This window comes from Manis javanica, chromosome 3 (genome assembly GCF_040802235.1).
Source record: "Manis javanica isolate MJ-LG chromosome 3, MJ_LKY, whole genome shotgun sequence".
NCBI lineage: Eukaryota > Metazoa > Chordata > Mammalia > Pholidota > Manidae > Manis > Manis javanica.
This window is the reverse complement of record NC_133158.1, coordinates 165,646,310-165,668,185: the sequence shown is the minus strand read 5'-3', so window position 1 is coordinate 165,668,185 and position 21,876 is coordinate 165,646,310. Positions and strand designations below refer to the sequence as shown.

At 34.7% G+C, this 21,876-nt stretch overlaps 2 protein-coding genes across 6 annotated transcripts in view; both read left to right on the top strand.

The window, feature by feature from the left end:
* Nucleotides 1–17,887, top strand: part of ATR (ATR checkpoint kinase) — a 127,888-nt gene extending 110,001 nt beyond the window's left edge. For 2 of the 5 annotated variants that reach the window (XM_017660861.3, XM_073232328.1), the window contains 10 exons: nucleotides 455–687; nucleotides 1,937–2,071; nucleotides 3,546–3,746; nucleotides 5,088–5,231; nucleotides 7,519–7,669; nucleotides 11,010–11,166; nucleotides 11,278–11,431; nucleotides 12,616–12,767; nucleotides 16,741–16,846; nucleotides 17,672–17,887. In XM_017660861.3, coding sequence (XP_017516350.1) covers nucleotides 455–687; nucleotides 1,937–2,071; nucleotides 3,546–3,746; nucleotides 5,088–5,231; nucleotides 7,519–7,669; nucleotides 11,010–11,166; nucleotides 11,278–11,431; nucleotides 12,616–12,767; nucleotides 16,741–16,846; nucleotides 17,672–17,845 — 1,607 coding nt within the window. In that variant the 3' untranslated portion in view covers nucleotides 17,846–17,887. Of the gene's footprint in view, nucleotides 1–454; nucleotides 688–1,936; nucleotides 2,072–3,545; nucleotides 3,747–5,087; nucleotides 5,232–7,518; nucleotides 7,670–8,142; nucleotides 8,247–8,511; nucleotides 8,544–11,009; nucleotides 11,167–11,277; nucleotides 11,432–12,615; nucleotides 12,768–16,740; nucleotides 16,847–17,671 lie in introns of those variants that run through there. The other 3 variants (XM_073232325.1, XM_073232327.1, XM_073232326.1) reach the window with 3 other exon arrangements.
* Nucleotides 17,888–18,038: 151 nt separating this feature from the next.
* Nucleotides 18,039–21,876, top strand: part of XRN1 (5'-3' exoribonuclease 1) — a 182,242-nt gene continuing 178,404 nt past the window's right edge. The window contains 1 exon segment of the mRNA XM_073232329.1: nucleotides 18,039–19,414. Within this exon segment, the coding sequence (XP_073088430.1) occupies nucleotides 19,340–19,414 (75 nt within the window). The 5' untranslated portion in view covers nucleotides 18,039–19,339.

Below are 21,876 nucleotides of genomic sequence, written 5' to 3'. Positions count from 1 at the left end.
TAATTTGCACACACATATTAACATAATAGGAATACGGTGACATAAACAAAGCAAATCTATAATTACCATCCATCTCCAGTGAAGCCAAGAAAACCATTTAGACACCCTAGGCATTTGTGAAAATTTGTCTATGATATGATGGATATTGTCCAACTGTACTTGAACAGTCTGAGAGAAATCAGACAAATTAAAGCAGCCCATTTCTGGGATCTGTTCACATCCCATATGTTCTTTTAACCGTAGATAGTCTATAGTCATAAGATTTTGGAGTGCTACAACTTGCACCCCTCCCACCTCCTGGTTGAGTTCCAACAGTACAGATCCGGTCAAATTCGTTGTCTAACTGTATGCACATGCCATTAAAGCTGTTTTTAAAACTAAGATTTTTTCTGTAAAATGAATTAAAGTACTGTTTTCTCTTTATTGTTTTTTTGACTTTGATTTTTTTCTCCAGCTGGCCGTTCTGATCGTGTCCAAATGAGAAATGATTTAGCTAAAATAAACAAGGTTATCACAGAGCACACAAATCACTTAGCTCCTTATCAGTTTTTGACTGCTTTTTCACAACTGATCTCCCGAATTTGTCATTCTCATGATGAAGTTTTTGTTGTCTTGATGGAAATTATAGCCAAAGTGTTTCTGGCCTATCCTCAACAAGCAATGTGGATGATGACAGCTGTGTCAAAGGTAACATATTAATCGTAACAGTGTCTTTTTCCATTTTATTTCACGTTGATTATTTAATGCTAACAAGTAGATATACATTCCAGTGTTTCTCTTAGATTAGTAGTAAAATATAAATTTTAAGTACTTGAAAATAGAGAAATTACAGCATTGTGTCCTATTCTAAAATTCTGAAATATTTACCATATCAGATGAAGATACTGGTATGTTTAAGATCAGAGAATTCAGCATGTATTTTCTTTATGAAGTCTAGTAAAGTGTCAGTGCTTGGTAAAAAACAATAATCTGTTTTTTTCAAGTGTTTTATTGAAAGTACAGGCATATTTATTTTATTGTGCTTTACAAAGACTGCATTTTTTTTTAACCAATTGGTGCCATTTTTCCAACAGCATTTGCTCACTTCGTGTGATCAGTAAATATGGCTTACTGATAGCTCAGATGATGTTTAGCAGTTTTTAGCAATAAAGTGTTTTTAAGATGTGTGTATTTTTTTTAGACGTAATGCTATTGCACACATAATAGACTACAGTATAGTGTAAACGTAACTTCTGTATGCACTAGAAAACCAAAACATTCATTTGAGTTGCTTTATTGAAATAGTCACTTTATTGTGGTGGTGTGGAACTGAACCCATGGTACTTCCAAGGTATGCCTGTACTTGAAGTACTAATAATAGAAAAACCTTATTACATTATTAATGGGAATTTATATGGTAGTGAATACAGTTAAATATTTTAGGGAATTTGTAAAACACACAAATAAAAAATTAAAATTCACTACTTCTACCATTAATATTTGGCTATATTTGTGTATATTTTCTATGCATATTTTAAATTTATATTATGTAGATATATAATTTCATATTTTTCATTTAGGACTGTTACCATAAGCATGTTCCCATTCTTCTAAATATTCATCAAAGATATAATTTTAATAATTATATGAAATTCTATAATAGTTATCTATAATTTAACTGTTCATCATTAAGTTTCCTTTTTTTTTCTCATGATATATCTAGATGCATCTGTATTTATTCTCATTTCTGATTATTTCATCAGGGTTGATTCTAAGAAGGGAATTCATCAGGTCGGAGAATAACAGCATTTTTGTAGCTCTTAAGACCATTGCTAAATTGATTTCCAGGAAACCTGTATGAATATAAACTCATATATTGGTTTAGTCAGTCAAAAGTTTGTTATCTTCTAAAAATTTTGTATAAAATTACGTTTAACTTTTTTTGTTTTTATGACAGTCTTCTTACCCCATGCGTGTAAACAGATGCAAGGAAATCCTAAATAAAGCTATTCATATGAAAAAATCCTTAGAAAAGTTTATTGGAGATGCAACTCGCCTAACAGATAAGCTTCTAGAATTGTGCAATAAACCGGTACTATCATAAACCTTACTATTTATAGACCAATGTTGGATAGTTTTATACAAAAGTTATGTGAGTTTAGCTGGTTTTCTTTCATTTAATTAAGTTAAAGTTGTAACATACATGGGTATACACACACATATATCAGAATTCATTGAGTTATATGCTTTAAATATATGCAGTTTACCTTAAAAGTTTAAAAAAAATTTTCTAACTTATGTCCTCTCTCAAATAACCTGTGAATTTATTTCTAAGTTATTCTAAGAGTAAATTATCCATATTTATTAGAAATAATTTTAAGTAGAGGAATATGAAATAAGCCATTAAAGAATAAGTATGTAAATTACTCACCAAAGTTGTCCCCAGGATTATTTTGTGTCATGCCTAAACTTTAAAAACTTACATATATTAACCTACATACATGAGAGCAAAGAAGACTGGAGTTTTGATTTTTATTCCTTCAGTACACTTCTGTTTCGTTGGCAGTGAGTAGACAAGCACTGTGCTACGGGTAACAAAGATAAATAAGACATGTTCTCCTGCCATGCAGTGCTATAGTCTCCTAGGGAACTAGGCAGATGGTTATGATCTAACATGATAACTACTTTTTTTCAGTAGACTTGTGACTAGTGTTTGGACATGGTTACATGAGTAAACCATTCTAGATAAGGAATTGGAGGGAGAAAAAAACCCTGAAGAATGTGTAGGAAAGGTAAAGGTGGATTTGGTGTTAGTTATAAGGAAGGAGAGACTCTACTGTTTACACTTTACAAAATAATTCGGTTTATTAACTATAGGTGAAAAAATACATACTGCCCTATTTCTCACCTTCCCTTCATCAGTAAACATCTTGCAAGAGTCATCTGTTTTTGCTGTCTGCATTAGTTCTACTTGACCTCTGATGCACTTGGCATTATCAAAGACAGTGGTGATAGAGATCAACATTTATTATTAAACACTGACATGTTTCTTAGTGCTTTATATGTACAAGTTTCTAATTCTTTGTCTGAGAACTTTGTGGCCATCTATATTTAGGAATTCAGATTTTTAAAGGTAATTCAGTGAGTACATTTACTTTATACTGAATATCACTAGTAAGGATAACCTGGTGGAATATCCCATAATCAGATGCTTAATTCTTTCTGCAGTGAAATATACTAATCTTTACACTAAGTGAGAAGTTCAGGTGTCATTTTTCTGCCAAGGAAGATTTGGTACCAAATAGAATAGTTCGATTTAGAGAGCTCTTTGGATTTTGTAATGTCTGCTAATAGGTAATAGACCTCTATTATCTCCTTTAAGTAATTCAACAATCCTATAGTACAGAGAAGTAAAATGAGATGATGTATTAAAAAAACTACAGACTGTTGAGCCATTATAATTAAGATATTGTAGAAGTCAAATTTTTGTTTTAGTTAAAATTAAGCATTCTATAATTGAAGGTAAACATAGAGAAATTAAAATGTAATACTTTTTTCTCCCCTAGGTGGATGGAAGTAGTTCTACATTAAGCATGAGCACTCATTTTAAAATGCTTAAAAAGCTGGTAGAAGAAGCAACATTTAGTGAAATCCTCATTCCTTTACAGTCAGTTATGATACCTACTCTTCCATCAATTCCGGGTGCCCATGCTAACCATGAGCCATTTCCTGGGCATTGGGCTTATATCGCAAGCTTTGATGATACGGTAAACTTCAATTTGTATAATTATAACTATGTTTTAAAAATTTAGTTAAATTTTTGAAATTAAGTTTAAAAGTATTCTCAGAGAGTAAGAGAATTTTTTTTGTAAAGCAAAAAGAATGATTGGAAATATAAAAAAGCAAAACTGTCTTATACTGATGGGGCAAAATTAAATGAAAAATACCCATGTTCCCAAGATCTATGACCTATACAAATATCCACATGGAGAAGATTGATACTTTTCTAATGTGTATTATGAGAGCCATACATCTCAAAAGGTGTAATAGGGGAGATGTTCCTTCACAATTTTTAACTTTTTATGCCTTCCATTGAACACATTTTCTTTCTGAAATTTATCAGTATATATTGCTAATATTACATGTCTGGTTCTAATCATTTACTACCTTTCTATTCTCAACTTTTAACCATATACATTTTATCTTCACCTGTGTATTGTAAGATACACACAATTTATTCCTTATTCTCCTTTCAATCCTCTACAATCCTTAGGACAGTGTCCAAAAAAGCCCTGTTCAACCTTGTATTTTTATTTTTCAGTGCTCATATTGTTTAAGTATGACTATAATCTTTATATTGTCACAATTTGATTTTCCCATACTGTTTTTGTTCTGAAAATGGAGAAGAGAAAGAGAACAAAATACAGTTTTTAACTGTATTTTGGGAGGAAGCAAAATTCAGCCAGGAAGAGCTTGATTTTTTTTTTTCAAGTATGATATGTGACTATAACATATGTGTCTATTTTAAAGAAATGGTAGTAGAACACTTCTAAGTATTATTGAAACTCTATGCTTATTCCAATAATTTTATGGCTTAAAATATTTTTTAACTGCTTCAGAGCCAGATACTAAACCATGTAATAAAATCATTCTTACTTGTTGTCATGCTTTGTTTTTAACTTAAGAATATTATTCAGTATATTTTCTCATCTCACTAGGTAGCTTTGATTTTGAAGGAGTTTCTTATTTTAAAAATGGTTACTTATAATTTATAAACATTTCTTCCCACTAAAGATATTTAAAAATAGTGTCTCAGAATCTGAGGGAAGGTTCTAAAAAATGTTTCAAAATCTTTTAAGCACTGTGACTGCTTTGACCAGGCTGCCTAAATTTGGATGTGTGAGTACTTATATTGCTGATAAAGTAATCCTTTTACTTCATAGCAATTCCTAATGCTTGAAAATGTGTCTATTCATAGACAACTGTTCTTTTCATAGATAATAGGTAGTTATGATAAAAGAAATTGTTAAAATAAATTTATCACATAATTTAGGTTATTTTACTGTTTTTATTGTGTTAGGTAACACAATATTTATATCACCTTTTAGGTGGAAATTCTTGCTTCTCTTCAGAAACCAAAGAAGATCTCTTTAAAAGGATCAGATGGAAAGTTCTACATCATGATGTGTAAGCCAAAAGATGACCTGAGAAAGGACTGTAGACTGATGGAATTTAATTCCTTGATTAATAAGGTTTGGAGATAGTTTAATTTTAGAATTATAATAATTACTATCAGTGTGATATGGGCTTTTCAGTTTGCAAGTAGATCACTCTTGGAATGAAATATACTGCCTTTTTCATTTTCAACTTAATTTTTTCAATTGGGATAAAATATTCATAACATTTTTCCATTTTATATAAAATAACACAGTATTTCATCATTTTAACTATTTTTAAGTGTTAAGTTCAGTTCATTAGCATTAAATATAGTCATGTTGTTGTGCAACCATCACCACCATTTCTCTCCAGAACTTTTTACATATTCCAAACTGAAACTCTGTATCCACTAAACAGTAACTTCCTATTTCCCTTCCCCTCAGCCTCTGGCAACTACCATTTTTTCTGTCTCTATGAGTTAGACTACTCTAGATTTCTTGTAGAAGTGGAATCATAAACAGTATTCCTCATTTTTCACTGGCTTGTTTCACTTAGTCTTGTATCTTCAAGGTTCATCCACATGATAGCCTGTGTCAGTATTTCTTTCCTTTATAAGGCTGAATAAGATACCATTGTATGTGTATACCACATTTTGTTTATCCTTTCGTCCATCAGTGGACACTTGGGTTGCTTGCACCTTTTGGCTATTGTGAATAAAAGTGCTATGAACACAGGCATACACATAGCTGTTTGAGTCCCTGCTTTCAGTCTTTTGGATATATGCCCGAAAGTGGAATTGCTGGTTTCACATAATTGTTTCACATAAAATAAAATTTTCTATTTTATTTTAAATTCTGATGTCTATAGATACTATAATTATAATGTGGTTTTTCTATTGAATTTAGTTTTGTTTCAGTGCTAAAAAAAAGTTAGGTTCTGTTTTTATCAACACACTGTTTAAAGTTGATCATTGATATTTTTTTCAGTTTTATTGGTAAGTGCTTGGTTTCAGAGATGATATAAGAAATCTCATTAGAGTTATTCTAAATATATGGGCTTATGTATTTAGAATAATTTTTCTGTAGCTGGGTATATACAAATACATAGCATCTGTTTTTTCCATAGGCAAACACTAAACCATACTGTGGAAAGATGAAATTTAATTGTTTCTATAACTTTTTGGTCTCTCCTCTTTATCTCCTCCCCACATTTCACTGGTACCTCTTTTGTTAGCAAGAAAAGTTATGAACGTTTAACACAGAAAAGACATAGCAGTAGATAGATGAGTTTACTTCTTAAAAGAGGGCAACTATGGTTTGTACTTAGTTAACCAAAAGTAATTTAAAAATTAATACCACCTTAAAAACCCATGCCAAAGGCAACATATGAAGGGAAGGATTGCTTTTTATGTAAAACATTGTTTGGTAAATTGGGAATTTAATTCACTGACTGTTAAACCATTAGTATGTTCATCCAAACTCCCTGAGTGTTTTTCTCATTAGGAGTGTCAAGTGGTCTGGCTTTAGTTTTTAAATTTATCTTAATCACCTTTATTTCTGATTATTTCTTTACTATTGCCCCACATTACCATGGTCAAATAAATAGCCTCATTGTGAAAAACTCCAGTATCATTGTGTTGGTCTAGGAGGCCACATACTAATTTTTACATGTGATTCTAATGCTATACTGTTCTGCTGATATTTATGTAGTTAACTTATTCCCAAAGTTTAAAATGTGTTTTTGGTCAATGATTATACTTTTGAATTGGACAGGTTGCAGTCATCCATGTGTGCTTGGTTTATTTCACACAGTTCCAGAATTAAACTAAACACTGTTTATTCTTAACCTAGTATATTTTAGGATTAAACAGATGAGATGTGAAAAGCTTTCTTTTGCTAGGAGACGGTTTTTCAGATGAAGCTGTAATATTAATCTGCAAGAGTAAGAAATACATTCTGGAGATACCATAAAACTCATGCATTTTCTCATGTATTTTTTAGATAATCAAAATTAAACAGCATTCTCTGTGCCTAGAGACTTAATATTTCAGTTATATCTAAAAATAAAATATGAGTAATTTGTCATTGTTACAGCTATGTATTTTCTAATATATAACTACTATTTTGAACGCAATACTATTGCTACATTAATAGTGAATAATTAGAAAGAATGACTTACTCAAGGCATGTTTTAATGATTTGGAGTAAGGATACTGTCCCACTAATGTCATCCTTTGCCACCATTCTAAAGAATTATTCATCTATACCACAGAGTAAGCTTTCATTGAAATTCTTTTGTTAGGAAATGAACAATCTTTAGATGTATTTGATATAACACTGATAAAATTTGAATTTTTCAATTTATATGTATTTTTTTAAATAGTGTTTAAGAAAAGATGCAGAATCTCATAGAAGAGAACTTCATATTCGAACATATGCAGTTATTCCACTGAATGATGAATGTGGGATTATTGAATGGGTTAACAACACTGCTGGCTTGAGACCTATTCTGACCAAACTATATAAGGAAAAAGGTATTAAAATGAATTCTTATGATACAAATATATATAATATGGGTATAGAAGCTGTTAACATATATAATGTGGGTATAATTGTTAACATATGCCATTGTACCTTTTTTTGATATAAGCCATAGTGAAATTTCTAGGTTAAATAAGAGTCTATATACCAAAGTAGTTAAGTGTTTCCTTCTCTTTTGCCTTCCTTCCTTCCTTCTGGTTTTGTTTTGTTTTTTCTTTTTAATAGGAAAAAATAATTTTTAAATTAAATCATTAATCCATTGGCATATTTCAAACCTTCCTTGTGTTTTAATTCCTTTTCTATCTTCATCTCAAGAAGAGTAGATGAAAATCTGTTTTCACAGAGGTATTACTGATTAGCAATCTGTAATTTTATTTAATTAAAAACTTTATGTGTATATTGGACTTTAGCAAATAAATACAGGCATACTTCATTTTATTTTGCTTTGCTTTATTGTGATTGGCAGATGACATTTTTTACAAGTTGAAGGTTTGTAGCAGTCCTGAGTGGAACAAGTCTGTTGGTGTCATTTTTCCAAGAGCATTTGCACACTTCATGTCTCTGTGTCACGTTAGTAATTCTCACAATATTTTAAACTTTTTCATTATTTCATATTTTTTATGGTGATTTGTAATTAGTGATTATGATTTGCTGATAGCTCATGATGGTTAGCATTTCTTTAGCAGCAATGTATTTTTTAAATTAAGTACATTGTTCTTTTAGACATAATGCTATAGTATGCTTAATGGACTATAGTAAACAAAGCTATTATATGCACTTGGGAAACCAAAAACTTCATTTGACTTGCTTTATTTTGATACCCACTTTACTGCAGTGATCTGGAACTGAACCCACAGTCTCTCTGAGGTATGCCTGTAAATATATTGTGGATAATGAGAGCTGGTTTTTTCACTGTCAGAGAAAGAAACAAAGGCAGGAAGGGTAGAATGAAACCTAAAGTATTAGACTGGAATTAGAGTCTCCCACTAGCCAAACCTGGGAGAGTATGAGCAGCAAGATCAATAATCATAGCATTAACTTATAACCCATGGAATAAAGTAGACATGAATTCACATGTATATAAACAAACACTTGAATAAATAAAGAGGATAATGGGAACAGTTCTTCCTTACAGAATTGGAGGGAATAAATATAGAAGAAATTATGGAAATGAAAAAACATTAATTACAGTTGCCACAGTAACTGTTGCCAGCAATGATTAACAGTGGAAGCTGGCATAGAAGCATGATGAGGGTATTTATAGAGAGTCTCAAAGTAGATGAATGGATAAAGAAGATGTGGTACATATACACAATGGAGTATTATTCAGTCATAAGAAGAAAACAAATCCTACCATTTGCAACAACCTGGATGGAGCCAGAGGATATTATGCTCAGTGAAATAAGCAAGCCAGGTGGAGGAAGACAAGTACCAAATGATTTTACTCATCTGTGCAGTATAACAGCGAAACAAAACTGAAGGAACAAAACAACAACAGACTCACAGACTCCAAGAAGGGACTAGTGGTTACTAAAGGGGAGGGGTGGGAGAGGATGAGTGGGGAGGCAGGGAGAAGGAGATTGAGAAGTATTATGATTGGCACACATGCTGTGTGGGGGGCCATGGAGAAGACAGTGTAGCACAGAGAAGACAAGTAGTGACTCTGTGGCATCTTACTATACTGAAGGACAGGGACTGCAATGGGATGGGTGGGGAACTTGATAATATGGGTCATTGTAGTAACCAGTGGGCTGAACAAACAGGTGTAAGCCTCTATGCTTTGCGTTTGTAGCTGCTGTGTGCAGGGCTTCCCTCTGGCTAGCCTGACGCCAGGGCAGGGATTGCCAGTTTATGAGCCAGGTGCAGGCTGGCTGGGAGAAATGCGCAGGAGGCTGTGTATCATGATTGGGGGCCTTGGTGCTGCATAGCCAGTCAGGGGGATGGAACACCTGAAGATCGTGAAAATTCCTAACTTGCTGGGCAGAGTGCACCGGACTGTTTGGTCTACCTGTCCTTTCTCCTGAGATGTAAGCTCTGTGCAATCCTTGCCCCTTTAGCAGCCCTCTCACTGTTAGGAAGTCTCTCAGACTGCCCGCCTGCCCAGAGTAGCTGGATATGTATCTGTGTTTTCCACAAGCAGCTGAAATTTCAGTCTCTCTAGGTATTCCACCTGTTTTAGCTTTCCAACCCCACTAATCACCAGAGCACCATGCCATGTAGGTTCATGCTCCCAGAGCACATCTCCAGGGCTAGGTGTTCAGCAGTCCAGGCCTCCACTCCCTCTCTGCTCCATTTCTCTTCCTCCCCCCGGTGAACGGGGGTCGGGGAAGGTCTTGGGTTCTGCTGGCTCATGGCTTTGGTACTTTACCCTGTTCATTAAGGTCTGTTCTTTTCTCCAAGTGTATACAGTCTGGTGAAGCCTTCTTTCCTGTTGCTCTTTCAGGATTATTTATATTAATTATATTTTCATATTATATGTAGTTTTAGGAGGAGGTCTCTTTCTCACTTCTTATGGTGCCATCTTTAATTCCCCAGCTGTTACTGCTATTGGATTTTTTAAAATGTTTTAAATATATATTCCTTGAATGTCATGAACATACTTGAACTGTGCAATATTTAGGCTAAAAACCTCAAGTCTCAAACTTGTCCATAAAGTTTGTCTCTGTACCTTGGGTATAAAAAGCACCAAAAATCAAGGTGGGCCTAAAAGGTACTTTATAGACTGGAACCATAGCAACCAAATATATCAGAAGGAGTTTTTCTGCTTCCCTAGATGATTTGCATTATTATATAAGATTATCTTAAGAATCACATATAGTATGAATCTTACAGGCTAACCTTCACACACAGTGAATTTTTAGAACACCATTATAGATTTCTTAGTAATTATTCAATATGGACTTATACTATATGCTGATTAACAGAGAGATCATTATAATTTTAATGAGAGCTGCAGCATTTTTACAATTCCAGGGACACCATTCATACTGAATTTATTCTTAGTGGTATTTGCGTTTGTAGCTGCTGTAGGCAGGGCTTCCCTCTGGCTAGCCTGATGCCAGGGCAGAGTTGATTCCACAACATTGCTTTTACTTACATTAATTTTCATCAACAAGAGGCTTCACTTTAGATAGGTATAAGTGAGCATAATGTATTTTATTATAATATCAGAAGACAAATTCACCCTATGCAAAATTGAAATTTTTCTAGGTTTTCTTGGTTTTGAAAAACAATTTGAATGATATTAGATGTTTCTTGTCCAATCTGAACCAAAATAATAGCCCTTTTTCTTATTTAGCATATATGATTAATGGAAATCACTCTACCTTGCAGGTGTTTATATGACAGGGAAGGAACTTCGCCAGTGTATGTTACCAAAGTCTACAGCTTTGTCTGAAAAACTCAAAGTATTCCGAGAATTTCTCCTCCCCAGGCATCCTCCTGTTTTTCATGAGTGGTTTCTGAGAACATTCCCTGATCCTACATCATGGTAAGTTATGAAGAATATAACATATTCTTAGATTGGATGTGTTAAAAAATGTTTAGATTTATATTGCCTCATATGGCATAGGAATATTGACAGGCGTTGTGTTTTCTTTAGGTACAGTAGCAGATCAGCATACTGCCGTTCCACTGCAGTTATGTCAATGGTTGGTTATATACTGGGGCTTGGAGACCGTCATGGTGAAAACATTCTCTTTGATTCTTTGACTGGTGAATGTGTACATGTGGATTTCAACTGTCTCTTCAATAAGGTAAATGATGTAACTTACTTTCATTGATTTTCTCCCAATTCCCTTTCCTCAATAAATGTTCTTCCTAATCATGCCCATTGGCAGCAGTTATAGTTACAGTTGAGTCACACTGAGAGTTTGTTGATTGGTTTTAGTCAGTGGATTCCAGAGCCCTTAGTAAAGCAACTTTGGATGGAGAGAACTTAAAAGACTGATGTAGTAAAAACTAACACTGAACTTGAAATTCAAAAGCATAAGTTCAAATTCTGACTCAGTTCTTAGTTATGTGAACATAGGCAGATCAGTTCCTTTTCCTGAGTTTTAGAGAAATGGAATAATTTAATATGTTTTCTAAACCTGGAAGCATATCAGACTCATCCAAGAGTTTTTTTAATATACAGATAGGAAACATTCCCAGAGATTCAGTTTCTGAAGGTCCACAGTGGGGACTGGGAATAAATTAAGGTTGTTGAACTCTCCCTAAGGCCCCCTCCACTTTTCCAATGTTGCAGTCCTGGACAGCAGACTACTAGGTTAACCCACTGTTTTTTTATCCCCATTTTCTATGGGTTGCCTTCTGCTGTTACAGGAAACCAAGAAAGGTCACAGACCCAACTGAGATCAAATCAGAGATAAAGCACTTGTATAGGTTAAATCATACAAGAAAGGAACTTAAGGTAACTGATTGAGGATGAAAAAGTCCTAAGAAAGGCAAGTTCAAGAATGGCAGAAAACAAATGAACTGGAATTTCTCAGAGAGGAAATGTTAACATTACATGTTAACATTTCCTCTCTGAGAAATACGAGCTTCTAACACTCAGCTGTTTCTTTTCCCCTTCTGCTTTAAAGTGAGTCTTTAAAAAGAAAAGGATTTGTTTGTACTTTTTATTAAAAAAATGACACTAATCTTTAGACATTATAAGACTAAATATTGAATGTATAAAAATTTCTCTGTAATGATATTTACTATAGTAATTCAGTGAAATGTGAAATTTTTTTCCAGGGACATAGATGGATATTCAGTTTCTCAAAAGCAAATGCCTCTTTGATGTCATAGGCCTCTAATATATAGTTACAAATGTAAATATTTTGAGGGTACCTTTACTCTTCGCTAAGAATGTAGACATGAAGTTCTAATTTTTTTGCATAAAGATTTAAAAATTATGACATTCTTTTTAATAAAATGCATTATTTTATTTGCAAAGGGAGAAACCTTTGAAGTTCCAGAAATTGTTCCATTTCGCCTGACTCATAATATGGTTAATGGAATGGGTCCTATGGGAACAGAAGGTCTCTTTCGAAGAGCTTGTGAAGTTACAATGAGGTTGATGCGAGATCAAAGAGAACCTTTAATGAGGTAATTATCCATACTTTAGAATAATTTAACGGTAACCTTGAATGCAATTATTGGTTCCTAGGTATGTTTTGTTTATGTAGAAGCCAATTTGCCTTGCTTGAACTAGGATTTTTTTAATAATAGCTTTATTAAAATATAATTCACAGTTCATTGCAGCATTGGTCAACAATAGCCAAAACATGGAAGCAAACTAACTGTCCATCGATGGATGAATGGATAAAGAAAATGTGTATGTGTGTGTATACACAATGGAATATTATTCAGTCATACAAAAGAAAGAAATCTTGCTATTTGTAACAACATGGATAGACCTTGAGGGCATTATGCTAGAAAAATAAGACAGCAAAAGACTTATATGTGGAATCTTACTAAAAAAATAAATAAGTGAAAAATAAAGACTCACAGAGAACAGATTAGTGGTGCCAGAGGCAAGGGTTTGGGGTATGTGAAAATAGGTTAAGTAGGTTAAAAGATATAACCTTTCGGTTATAAAGTAACTCAGTCACAGCATGTTGACTATAGTTAACAATACTGTACAATATATTTGGAAGTTGCTAAGAGAGTAAATCTTAAAAATTCTCATGACAAGGAAAAAAGGTTCCAAGTATATATGGTGATGGATGTTAGCTAGGACTTAATGCGGTGATCATTTTGCAATATTTACAAATATCAAATCATAATCTTGTACATCTGAGACTAATTTATATGTAAATCATATTCAATTTAAAAAAGGTATAATTTATGCCTTAAAAAATTCACTCCTTTACACTACAATGGTTTTAGTATATTCACAAGATGGTACAACTATCACCACTATCTAATTATAAAACATTTTCATCACCCCCCCAAAAAAGTAGTTAGCCATCCCCTAGCAACCACTAATCTACTTTCTGTCTCAGTGGATTGCCTATTCTGGACATTTCATATATAAATGGAATCATATAACATGTGAACTTTTGTATCTATATTCTTTTATTTAGCATAATGTTTTCAGGGTTTATCCATGCTGTAGCATGTAGCAGTAATTCATTCTTTTTTATTGCCAAATAATATTCCATGGATATGCCACCCTTTGTTTAACTCTTCATCAATTAATGGACATTTGGATTGTTTCTACCTTTTGGCTATTGAGAATAATGTGGCTGTGAATATTTTCCATACAAATTTTATGTGGATTTATGTTTTTAGTTCTCTTGGATGTACTTAGTAGAATTGCAGAGTCACATGTTGCTAACATGTACTTAGGAGAATTGCAGAGTCACATCCTGCTAACAATGTATGAGGGTTCTAACTTCTCCACATCCTTACCAGCTAATGTTGTTATCTTTTTCACTTTACCCATCTCAGTGGATGTGAAGTGTTATCTCATTGTGGCTTAAATTTGCATTTTCCTAATGACCAATAATGTTGAGCATCTTTTCATGTGCTTATTGATCAGTTGTGTATCTTCTTTGGACAAATGTCTGTTCAAATCCTTTGCCCATTTTAAGATCAAATTAATTATGTTTTTGTTGTTGAGTTGTAAGAGTTCTTTATGTATTGCGGTTACTAGACTCATATGAGATAGATGATTCGCAAATGGGTTTTTTAAAATTTCTTAATGATGTTCTTTTTTACTTTTGATGAAGTCCAATTAATCTGTTTTTGTTGTAGTTATATGTGCTTTTGGTGTTATACTAAGAAACTATTGTATAATCCAGAGTCCTGAAGATTTATATTCTCTTTTATTCTGTAGTTTTAGCTCTTATGCTTAGATCTTTTATGATTTTCAGTTATTTTGTATCACATTGTGAGGTACAGGTCCATGTTATTCTTTTGAATGTGTATATCCAGTTGTCCCACCACTGTTTTTTGAAAAGATTGTTTTTTTCCATTAAATTGTCTTTGGCATTTTTTTTGAAGATCAATTGACCATATATGTAAGGGTTTATTTCTAGACTCACCGTTTTATTCCATTGATCTATATGTCTACCTTGTGCCAATAACATACTGTCTTGATTACTGTAGCTTTGTAGTTAAGTTTTGAAATTAGGAAGTATGAGTGTTCCAGCTTTTTCTTCTTTTTCAAGATTGCTTGGCCTCTATTTTATGCGTTATTTTTGCATTTCCGTATGAATTTTCAGGTCATCTTGTCAACTTCTGCCAAAAGCCAGCCCATGTTTTGATAGGAATGGCTTTGAATCTGTAAATCAATTTGGGAGTACTGCTATCTTAACAAAATTAAGGCCTCTTTTTTGGCCCACAAACATAGGATGTTGGTTATTTAAGTCATTTTTAATTTCTTCCAACAATGTTTCATAAGTTCTAGTTTGCAAATCTGTATTTGTTTTTTTAAAATGTATTCCAAAGTATTTTCTTCCTTTTAATGCTATTCAAAATGGAATTTTTTTCTTAATTTCATTTTTGGATTGTTCATTGCTGGTGTAAAAAAATACACTGATGTTGGTATCTTTTATCTTGCAAACCTACTGAACTTGTTTATTAATTCTAAGTTATTTTTGTAGATACAAGATTTTCTCTCTACAACAGCATGTCGTCTACAGATAGTAGTTTTACTTCTTCCTTCCCAATCTCAATGCCTTTGTTTTTTTTTTGCCTAATTGCCTTAGCTAGATGAATAGATGTGGTGAGAAGTCTTCTTTCTTATCTTGTTCCTGCCCTTGAGGGTGAAAAGTGAGTCTTTCACCATTAAATATGATGTCAGCTTAGGAAAGTAGGGTGTTTTTTTTTTTAAACTTTTAAAGCTCATTCATTTTTTCTTTCTTTAAAAGCTGTCTACTGGGTATTTTGGCAGAATGCACTGATTAGTTAGGCAGAGATAAAGGCAAATTCTCTGAAAGAGGAAGTATAGTGTCTTGTGAAACACTCAATACGAGTCCCTATCCTGGTCTGGGGAAATCAGGAAGTAATTCCTAGAGGAAGTAGCTGAAACTCTAAAGTAGAGATGATCATGCAAAAAGGAAGAGAGTCTTCTGAGTGATACAAACATCGAGGCAAGTAAAGGCATGGCCTGCCTGAGAAATACTGTATTCTAGAGGGTAGATTTCAAGGAGGTGGTGCTATGAGAATGCAGCACAGATGAGTGGGGCTAGATTATGAAAAGTCCATGAGGCTAGTTTACAGTTAAACTTTACTCTGAGAATAACATTGGAGGATTTTAAAGAAAATTTAGAAAGAGGTGGAAATGAGATAATCATATTTGTACTGTAGAAAAATTACAGTTCTAGTTTGAGTTAGAGGCTAGAAAACCAGTTAGAGGACTGTTGCAGCAACCCAGGAAAAAGTGGTGGTGTACTGGATGAGGTAGTGACAGTGGAGGAGATAAGTAGAGAGATTCTAAAGAGATTTAGGAGGTGGAATTGGGTATTAAAGAGGAAGAGGAGGCAAGGGTGATTCCTAGATTTTTGTTCAGGGCAAAGGGGTGAATGATGCTGTTCATTACTAATTTGGGGAATACAGGAGGAATAGTTTAGGAAAGGTTAATGAGTTTTGTTTTGAAAGAACTGAATTTAAGGTGCCTGTAAAATATTTCAGTGGGTTTTCCCCACAGTTAGTGGAATTTGAAATCTAGAGCATGATAGAAAAATCTGGACTGAGTCTATGTGATAGCTATAGGTAGTTTATGGTCTTTGGAGACATGGCAGAGGATAAAATTCATTCATTCAATAAATATTCACTTACCAGTTCAGAGTATGCATTTAGAGATGCACATAGAACTCATTTTACTCTACTCTCCAAGAACACCTCAGCTCCTTGTCATCTTGCTTTTCCCTCCCTCTTCGCTTTCCCTACCCTCCACCTTAAAACAGCAATTTTATCTATCTTACCAAAACTGTAATAATGTGTGTTTTAAGAGTGTTAACCATTAGCTTCTCATCCTTTACTTTTTCTCCCCTCAACTGTTGACTTTAGAAAGATTTCTTCTTAAAAAGATAACATTGTATTATTACCACAATGTTTGTTTCCATTTTAGTGTCTTAAAGACTTTTCTACATGATCCCCTTGTGGAGTGGAGTAAGCCAGTGAAAGGGCATTCCAAAGCCGCACTGAATGAGACAGGGGAAGTTGTCAATGAAAAGGTTGGTTGAAGGTATAGCTTGCTGTGAGCTGTCACTGTGTATCTACAAATGAGAACTGATTCTAAATACTGTTAGTGATTGACCATTGAATATTCTCAAATCTAGTTCCCTAGTATCACAATGCCATAAGTTTTTATTATCATTATTGTTAACATTATCATTTGTATAATAAAAAGTTTAAGACACTTGTTTAACCATAGACAATTCACAATTATGAGATATAATGGGAAAAACTTAAACACAAATTGCCTGACTTTAAAAAGCAGCAGGTCTCAGCTTTAATATTTAGCAATTTATTTCTTACTAAGTTGAAGTCTCAAAGTTTGCACATAATTATTTTTAATAAGTGCGACTAGATTGAGGATTGGTTTTCTAATAACATTCTCACTTGCACTCTGATGCAAGCAGGTCACTCAGAACTCCCATTTGCACATAACAATCTAAATACTGGGCATTAGAGTGTTGCTGTTATTAGCATATTTATTCAAATGTTTAATTCTTAAACATTTTCAGGGTAAGTTTCTAAAATTATTATTTTTCTAGAACTATAATGTGGAAGAGATTCTTAGTCCAGAAAAATGTCCAATAGTCCAGAAAAAATATCCAAGCTGTTGATGTTGGATTGGTATTGCAAGCCTCAAAATCAGTATCTCAAGATACTTTAATTTCTTCTTTTCAGTCTGTATTTGCTCTTATAAAAAGGGTAATGATCAGTAAAATGGCATTAACATTTGTTAAATAACAGAAAGGTAATAATTCCATCTTATCAACATCTATATGTCATCAGATGCTTAGCCTTTATGATTTTCAATTTCTTCTTTTCAGGCCAAGACCCATGTTCTTGACATTGAGCAGCGACTGCAAGGTGTAATCAAGACCCGAAATAGAGTGACAGGGCTGCCATTATCTATTGAAGGACATGTGCATTACCTTATACAAGAAGCTACTGATGAAAATTTACTATGCCAAATGTACCTTGGTTGGACCCCATATATGTGAAATGAAATTACTTCAAACAATATATTAATAATATAAACTTAATGCATCTGGTATTAATCTGTGGCTGTATCTATTCAGTTCCAAAGTACAAGTTTCTTTATGTTCTTCATGTTCTCAGAACAAGTGTTATCATTTCTCCTTCATTGTTAATATTTAAAATAATGTTATTAAGAAATAAACTTTTCTTAATATATACTGTGAATTATAATAGAGAAATGGAACATCGATTGTTCTTACATTTCTAAAAAGGGTACTTGAAAGAAGCCGTCCTGATTTCATTTTACAACTTCTATTGGTTTTAAGTACTAGTTGGCATAAGGATTCATTTAAACAACAAAAAAGTTATATTGGCTAAAAACTGGACAAAGCACTGTACTAGACTTGTGCACAAAACTGACTTTCTTGCCCTCTAGGAACTCAGTCTAGTAAAACAGATACATACACGTAACTATCACATTAAATTCCCTTAATAAAACTCTTTTGTATGGCTGAAAATGATAGGGAAAAAACATAAGCCAAGAAGGACCATTATGAAAACTACAAGAACATTCTGTAATTTGAAAGATGCTGAGAAACTGAAAGCTTACAGATTGCAGAATCTAGTGGTCTCGGAAGACAAAGTTTCATGAGATTTTAAAATCTAAAAACAGTGTAATGAGGTTAAAATATTTTCATAAGTTTTATTGCATAAGATTTAATTACAAAGCAGTGAGCTCATTACATTCAAGTAAGTGGAAAAGTTCAGAACAAATGTAATTTCATTTATATTCACTTGACAGAATACTGCTTTTCTCTAGTGTTGAAAGTGTGATGCAGGAAAACATGATAAACCATGAGGCATGAATGTGAAAAGTATGCATTAAGTAATTTCCTATAGGGGGCCTTATGTTTAAAGTTGAGGAAACGCGGGGTGAGGGATAAGGGGTGTAGAGAAGTTAATTTTTTCAACCTTTGCAAAAAGAAAACGTTTTTTAAAAAATCTGTTACGGATTTATATTCCTCAAAGAAAAAACTTACCCTCGCCAAACAAAACAAACTAAACCAAATAAATCACCAGACCTTTCCAAATTCGTGTTCTAAAATACTGAGATTAGCAATCCCAGGTGACGGAAGCAGCCAGGAGAAAATTTAGTGTTCAAAACTCTTCCAGCAGTCTGGTGAGGTGTTGCTACCACTTCCAAGTCGGCTTATGAGACACAACTCTGTTCACGGCCATTTCCAGTAATCAGTTTAACACACTCCATCCACAACGCCTCAATCTTCTTAGACACAACCGCCAGCTCGCTCGCCGAGGAGAGACGGAGCCGGGGATTAGAGCCCCGCCCCGGGGATGCGGCGGCGGGTGCGGTCGCTCTAGGCCCGCCGGCCGTTCTCTATGGTCGCGCGCTCCGAGTGTTGTCATCGGTGGAGCGACGGCCGGAGGCGGCGGCGTAGGCTCCGGCGGGGTGTTTGGTTTCGGTTTGGCCCTGACTGGAATTAGTGTTGACGGTCGAAATGGGAGTCCCCAAGTTTTACCGATGGATCTCAGAGCGGTATCCCTGTCTCAGCGAAGTGGTGAAAGAGCATCAGGTGGGTGAGCAAGGGGGCAGCGGCTCAGAAGGGCGAGGACCCGGGGCTCCGCGGCCCTCTCTCCACCCTGGGACGGGGCTTTCCAGCGTCCCTCTGCTCGTCGGCTGCCGGATGAATCGCCAAGGGAGGAAAACAGAAGGTTTGAGGACCCTCCCGACGTGAACGGGGGCGAAGACGCAGGTTGCGTTTGTGTGGGCAGAGCCGTGGGGATCGCAGTTCTGACAGCTCTCCTGCGGGGGCAGGGCCTTCCGCGACTCCGAAATTCATCCTCGGGGACCAACAGTTTAGGGAGCTCTTTGCTTTCCTCCCCAGGCAGCTTCAGGTTTCTTTTACCTTTTCATATAGGGAATGCAAAGCCGGAGGGGATAGCCCCCCAGATACCCGCATCCCCGCCCAAATCAACAGACGCACGTATAAGTAATAACCGACTCCGCAGTTGAATCACCTTGTTTACTTTGCCTTATCAAGACCTGCGTGCCACCTCACACTCAACGCCTACACTTTTTTGACGTGGCTGATGGTGCATATTTACACCTTCTGTTACTCTTTTTCTATTTTCCAAAGACTGTATACCAATCCCCGGTTCCAAAAGAACTAAAACTACACTTAGTTGGGAAGGGCAGGGGCAGTTATTTGGAGGCATCAGTGCTGGGGGGGAGGGTGGGAATTGTTAGAACACTAATGCTAGTATAGTAATATTTAGTATATAATAACCCCAGGGCAATGTTATGTGTAGATTCCAAAAATGGAGTTCTATATTGGAACTGTGGAAAGAAACAAAGCAGTCAACTGTTAGGCAAACTGGACTGGGTGATACCTTAGTATTTGTCACATTTCATGATTTTGGTAGACCTCTTGTCCATTTTTACGGAAAAAATCCCAGTTTTGGTATTTGTGTAGCTAATTGATTGGTTGTGATGGATAGCATTGTATTAGTAGTGGGGGAAAATAACCCAGCTAACACCACTGTCCTGGTTAACAAACTATGGTTTAATCTTTTCAAAAGTACTGTGAGCTTGAAGGTAGGGTTGTACTTCCAGAAAGGATTCTTTGGTGTTGAATTCCAATCAGATTTGGTATATAAGGAAAAGCTTTCAAAAATTTCACAAAATGATAGTTTATTATTTTTTTTATTTGAAACATGGATTGAATTAGGGAGACATTTCCTTCCAGAGAAAAGAGTTTAAAAGGTTACTAGTACATTTCAGAAATGGAGACAATTACCTTTGCAGTTAACAAAAATAAAAACAAATATGAAGAGTTACTAGCTACTTTCTCAAGCAGTTCTTAAAAGATGGTAATGCCTAAGTATATCACAACAGTTCAAAAAGCTAGTCCTGGGGGAAAGGGATTTGAGAGAAAGGGTAGCTTCTGGGAAGATGGAGTATAGTGACAGCTTCATCCTATTTTGTATCTCTGAATTCTCACATAAGAACAGAAAGAACAACTAGATAGCAAAGTTTAAAGTCCATAGAACAGTAACAACAAAACCATGTGACAGGATATACCCAGGAACCTTAAATATGAGTTGGTGGGGACAAACTACCAATAGCCTCTAGACACAATCAGTTTTGGCATCTTTGCAAGAGGAAGAAGGAAGCAATGGAGCAACATCTGATGGACCTGAGACCAGGAGAACTTCCGACTGTTTACTAAAAGACTGTGCAGGCCAGTTAGGTAACAGTAGCTCTAACTGAAGGGTATTAAAGGGCAGGAGCAGTCTGTCTCCTATGAACTCTCAGAACTGACTTACCAGTGCACCATTATGAAGAAAATACAGTAAAGAATAAGAAAGATTTGCTCCGTACACAAGAGCAAATGCTTTAAAATGGAAATGGCAGCTCATGTCCCCTATAATATAAAAATTTAGGTTTTTGTAATCAAGAAGCATTTGTAGCATAATACGTAGAAGATTGGTTTTAAAAGTACAGGCTCTAGTGTAACAATGCGAATGCACTTAACACTATTGAACTTTACAGTTAAAATGGTTAAGATGGCAAATTTTATGTTATGTATACTTCAGTACAATTTTTTTTAAGTGTAGGCTCTGGAGTATGCATCATTAACAGGAGCAATATCACTCCCAAAGGGTCCAGAATTGTTCGGGTGGGGGGTGGAGGTTTACATAATAAAGTGCCACAATACATAAAGAGATACATAGTATAGCTGTGGTATTAAAATTCCATGGGGGATAGGGAGTGATTAGGAAAAACCAAGTCTAAAGAGTCGCTTAAAGGAGAGGCAGTAATGGAAAGATGAACAGGCACTGTTCTAGAACAGTTCTGCTTGATTTCAAATTTAGCTCCAACACTTACTTTGCTAGCTATGTAGTAAAGGACTTTGGGTGAGTAACTCAGTCTTTTTGTAACCCAGTTTTCTCAGCTATAAAATGGAAATATAATACTAGGATTGATATGATTAACTAAGTAAATACATATAGAGCATTTTAAACTACTACATGG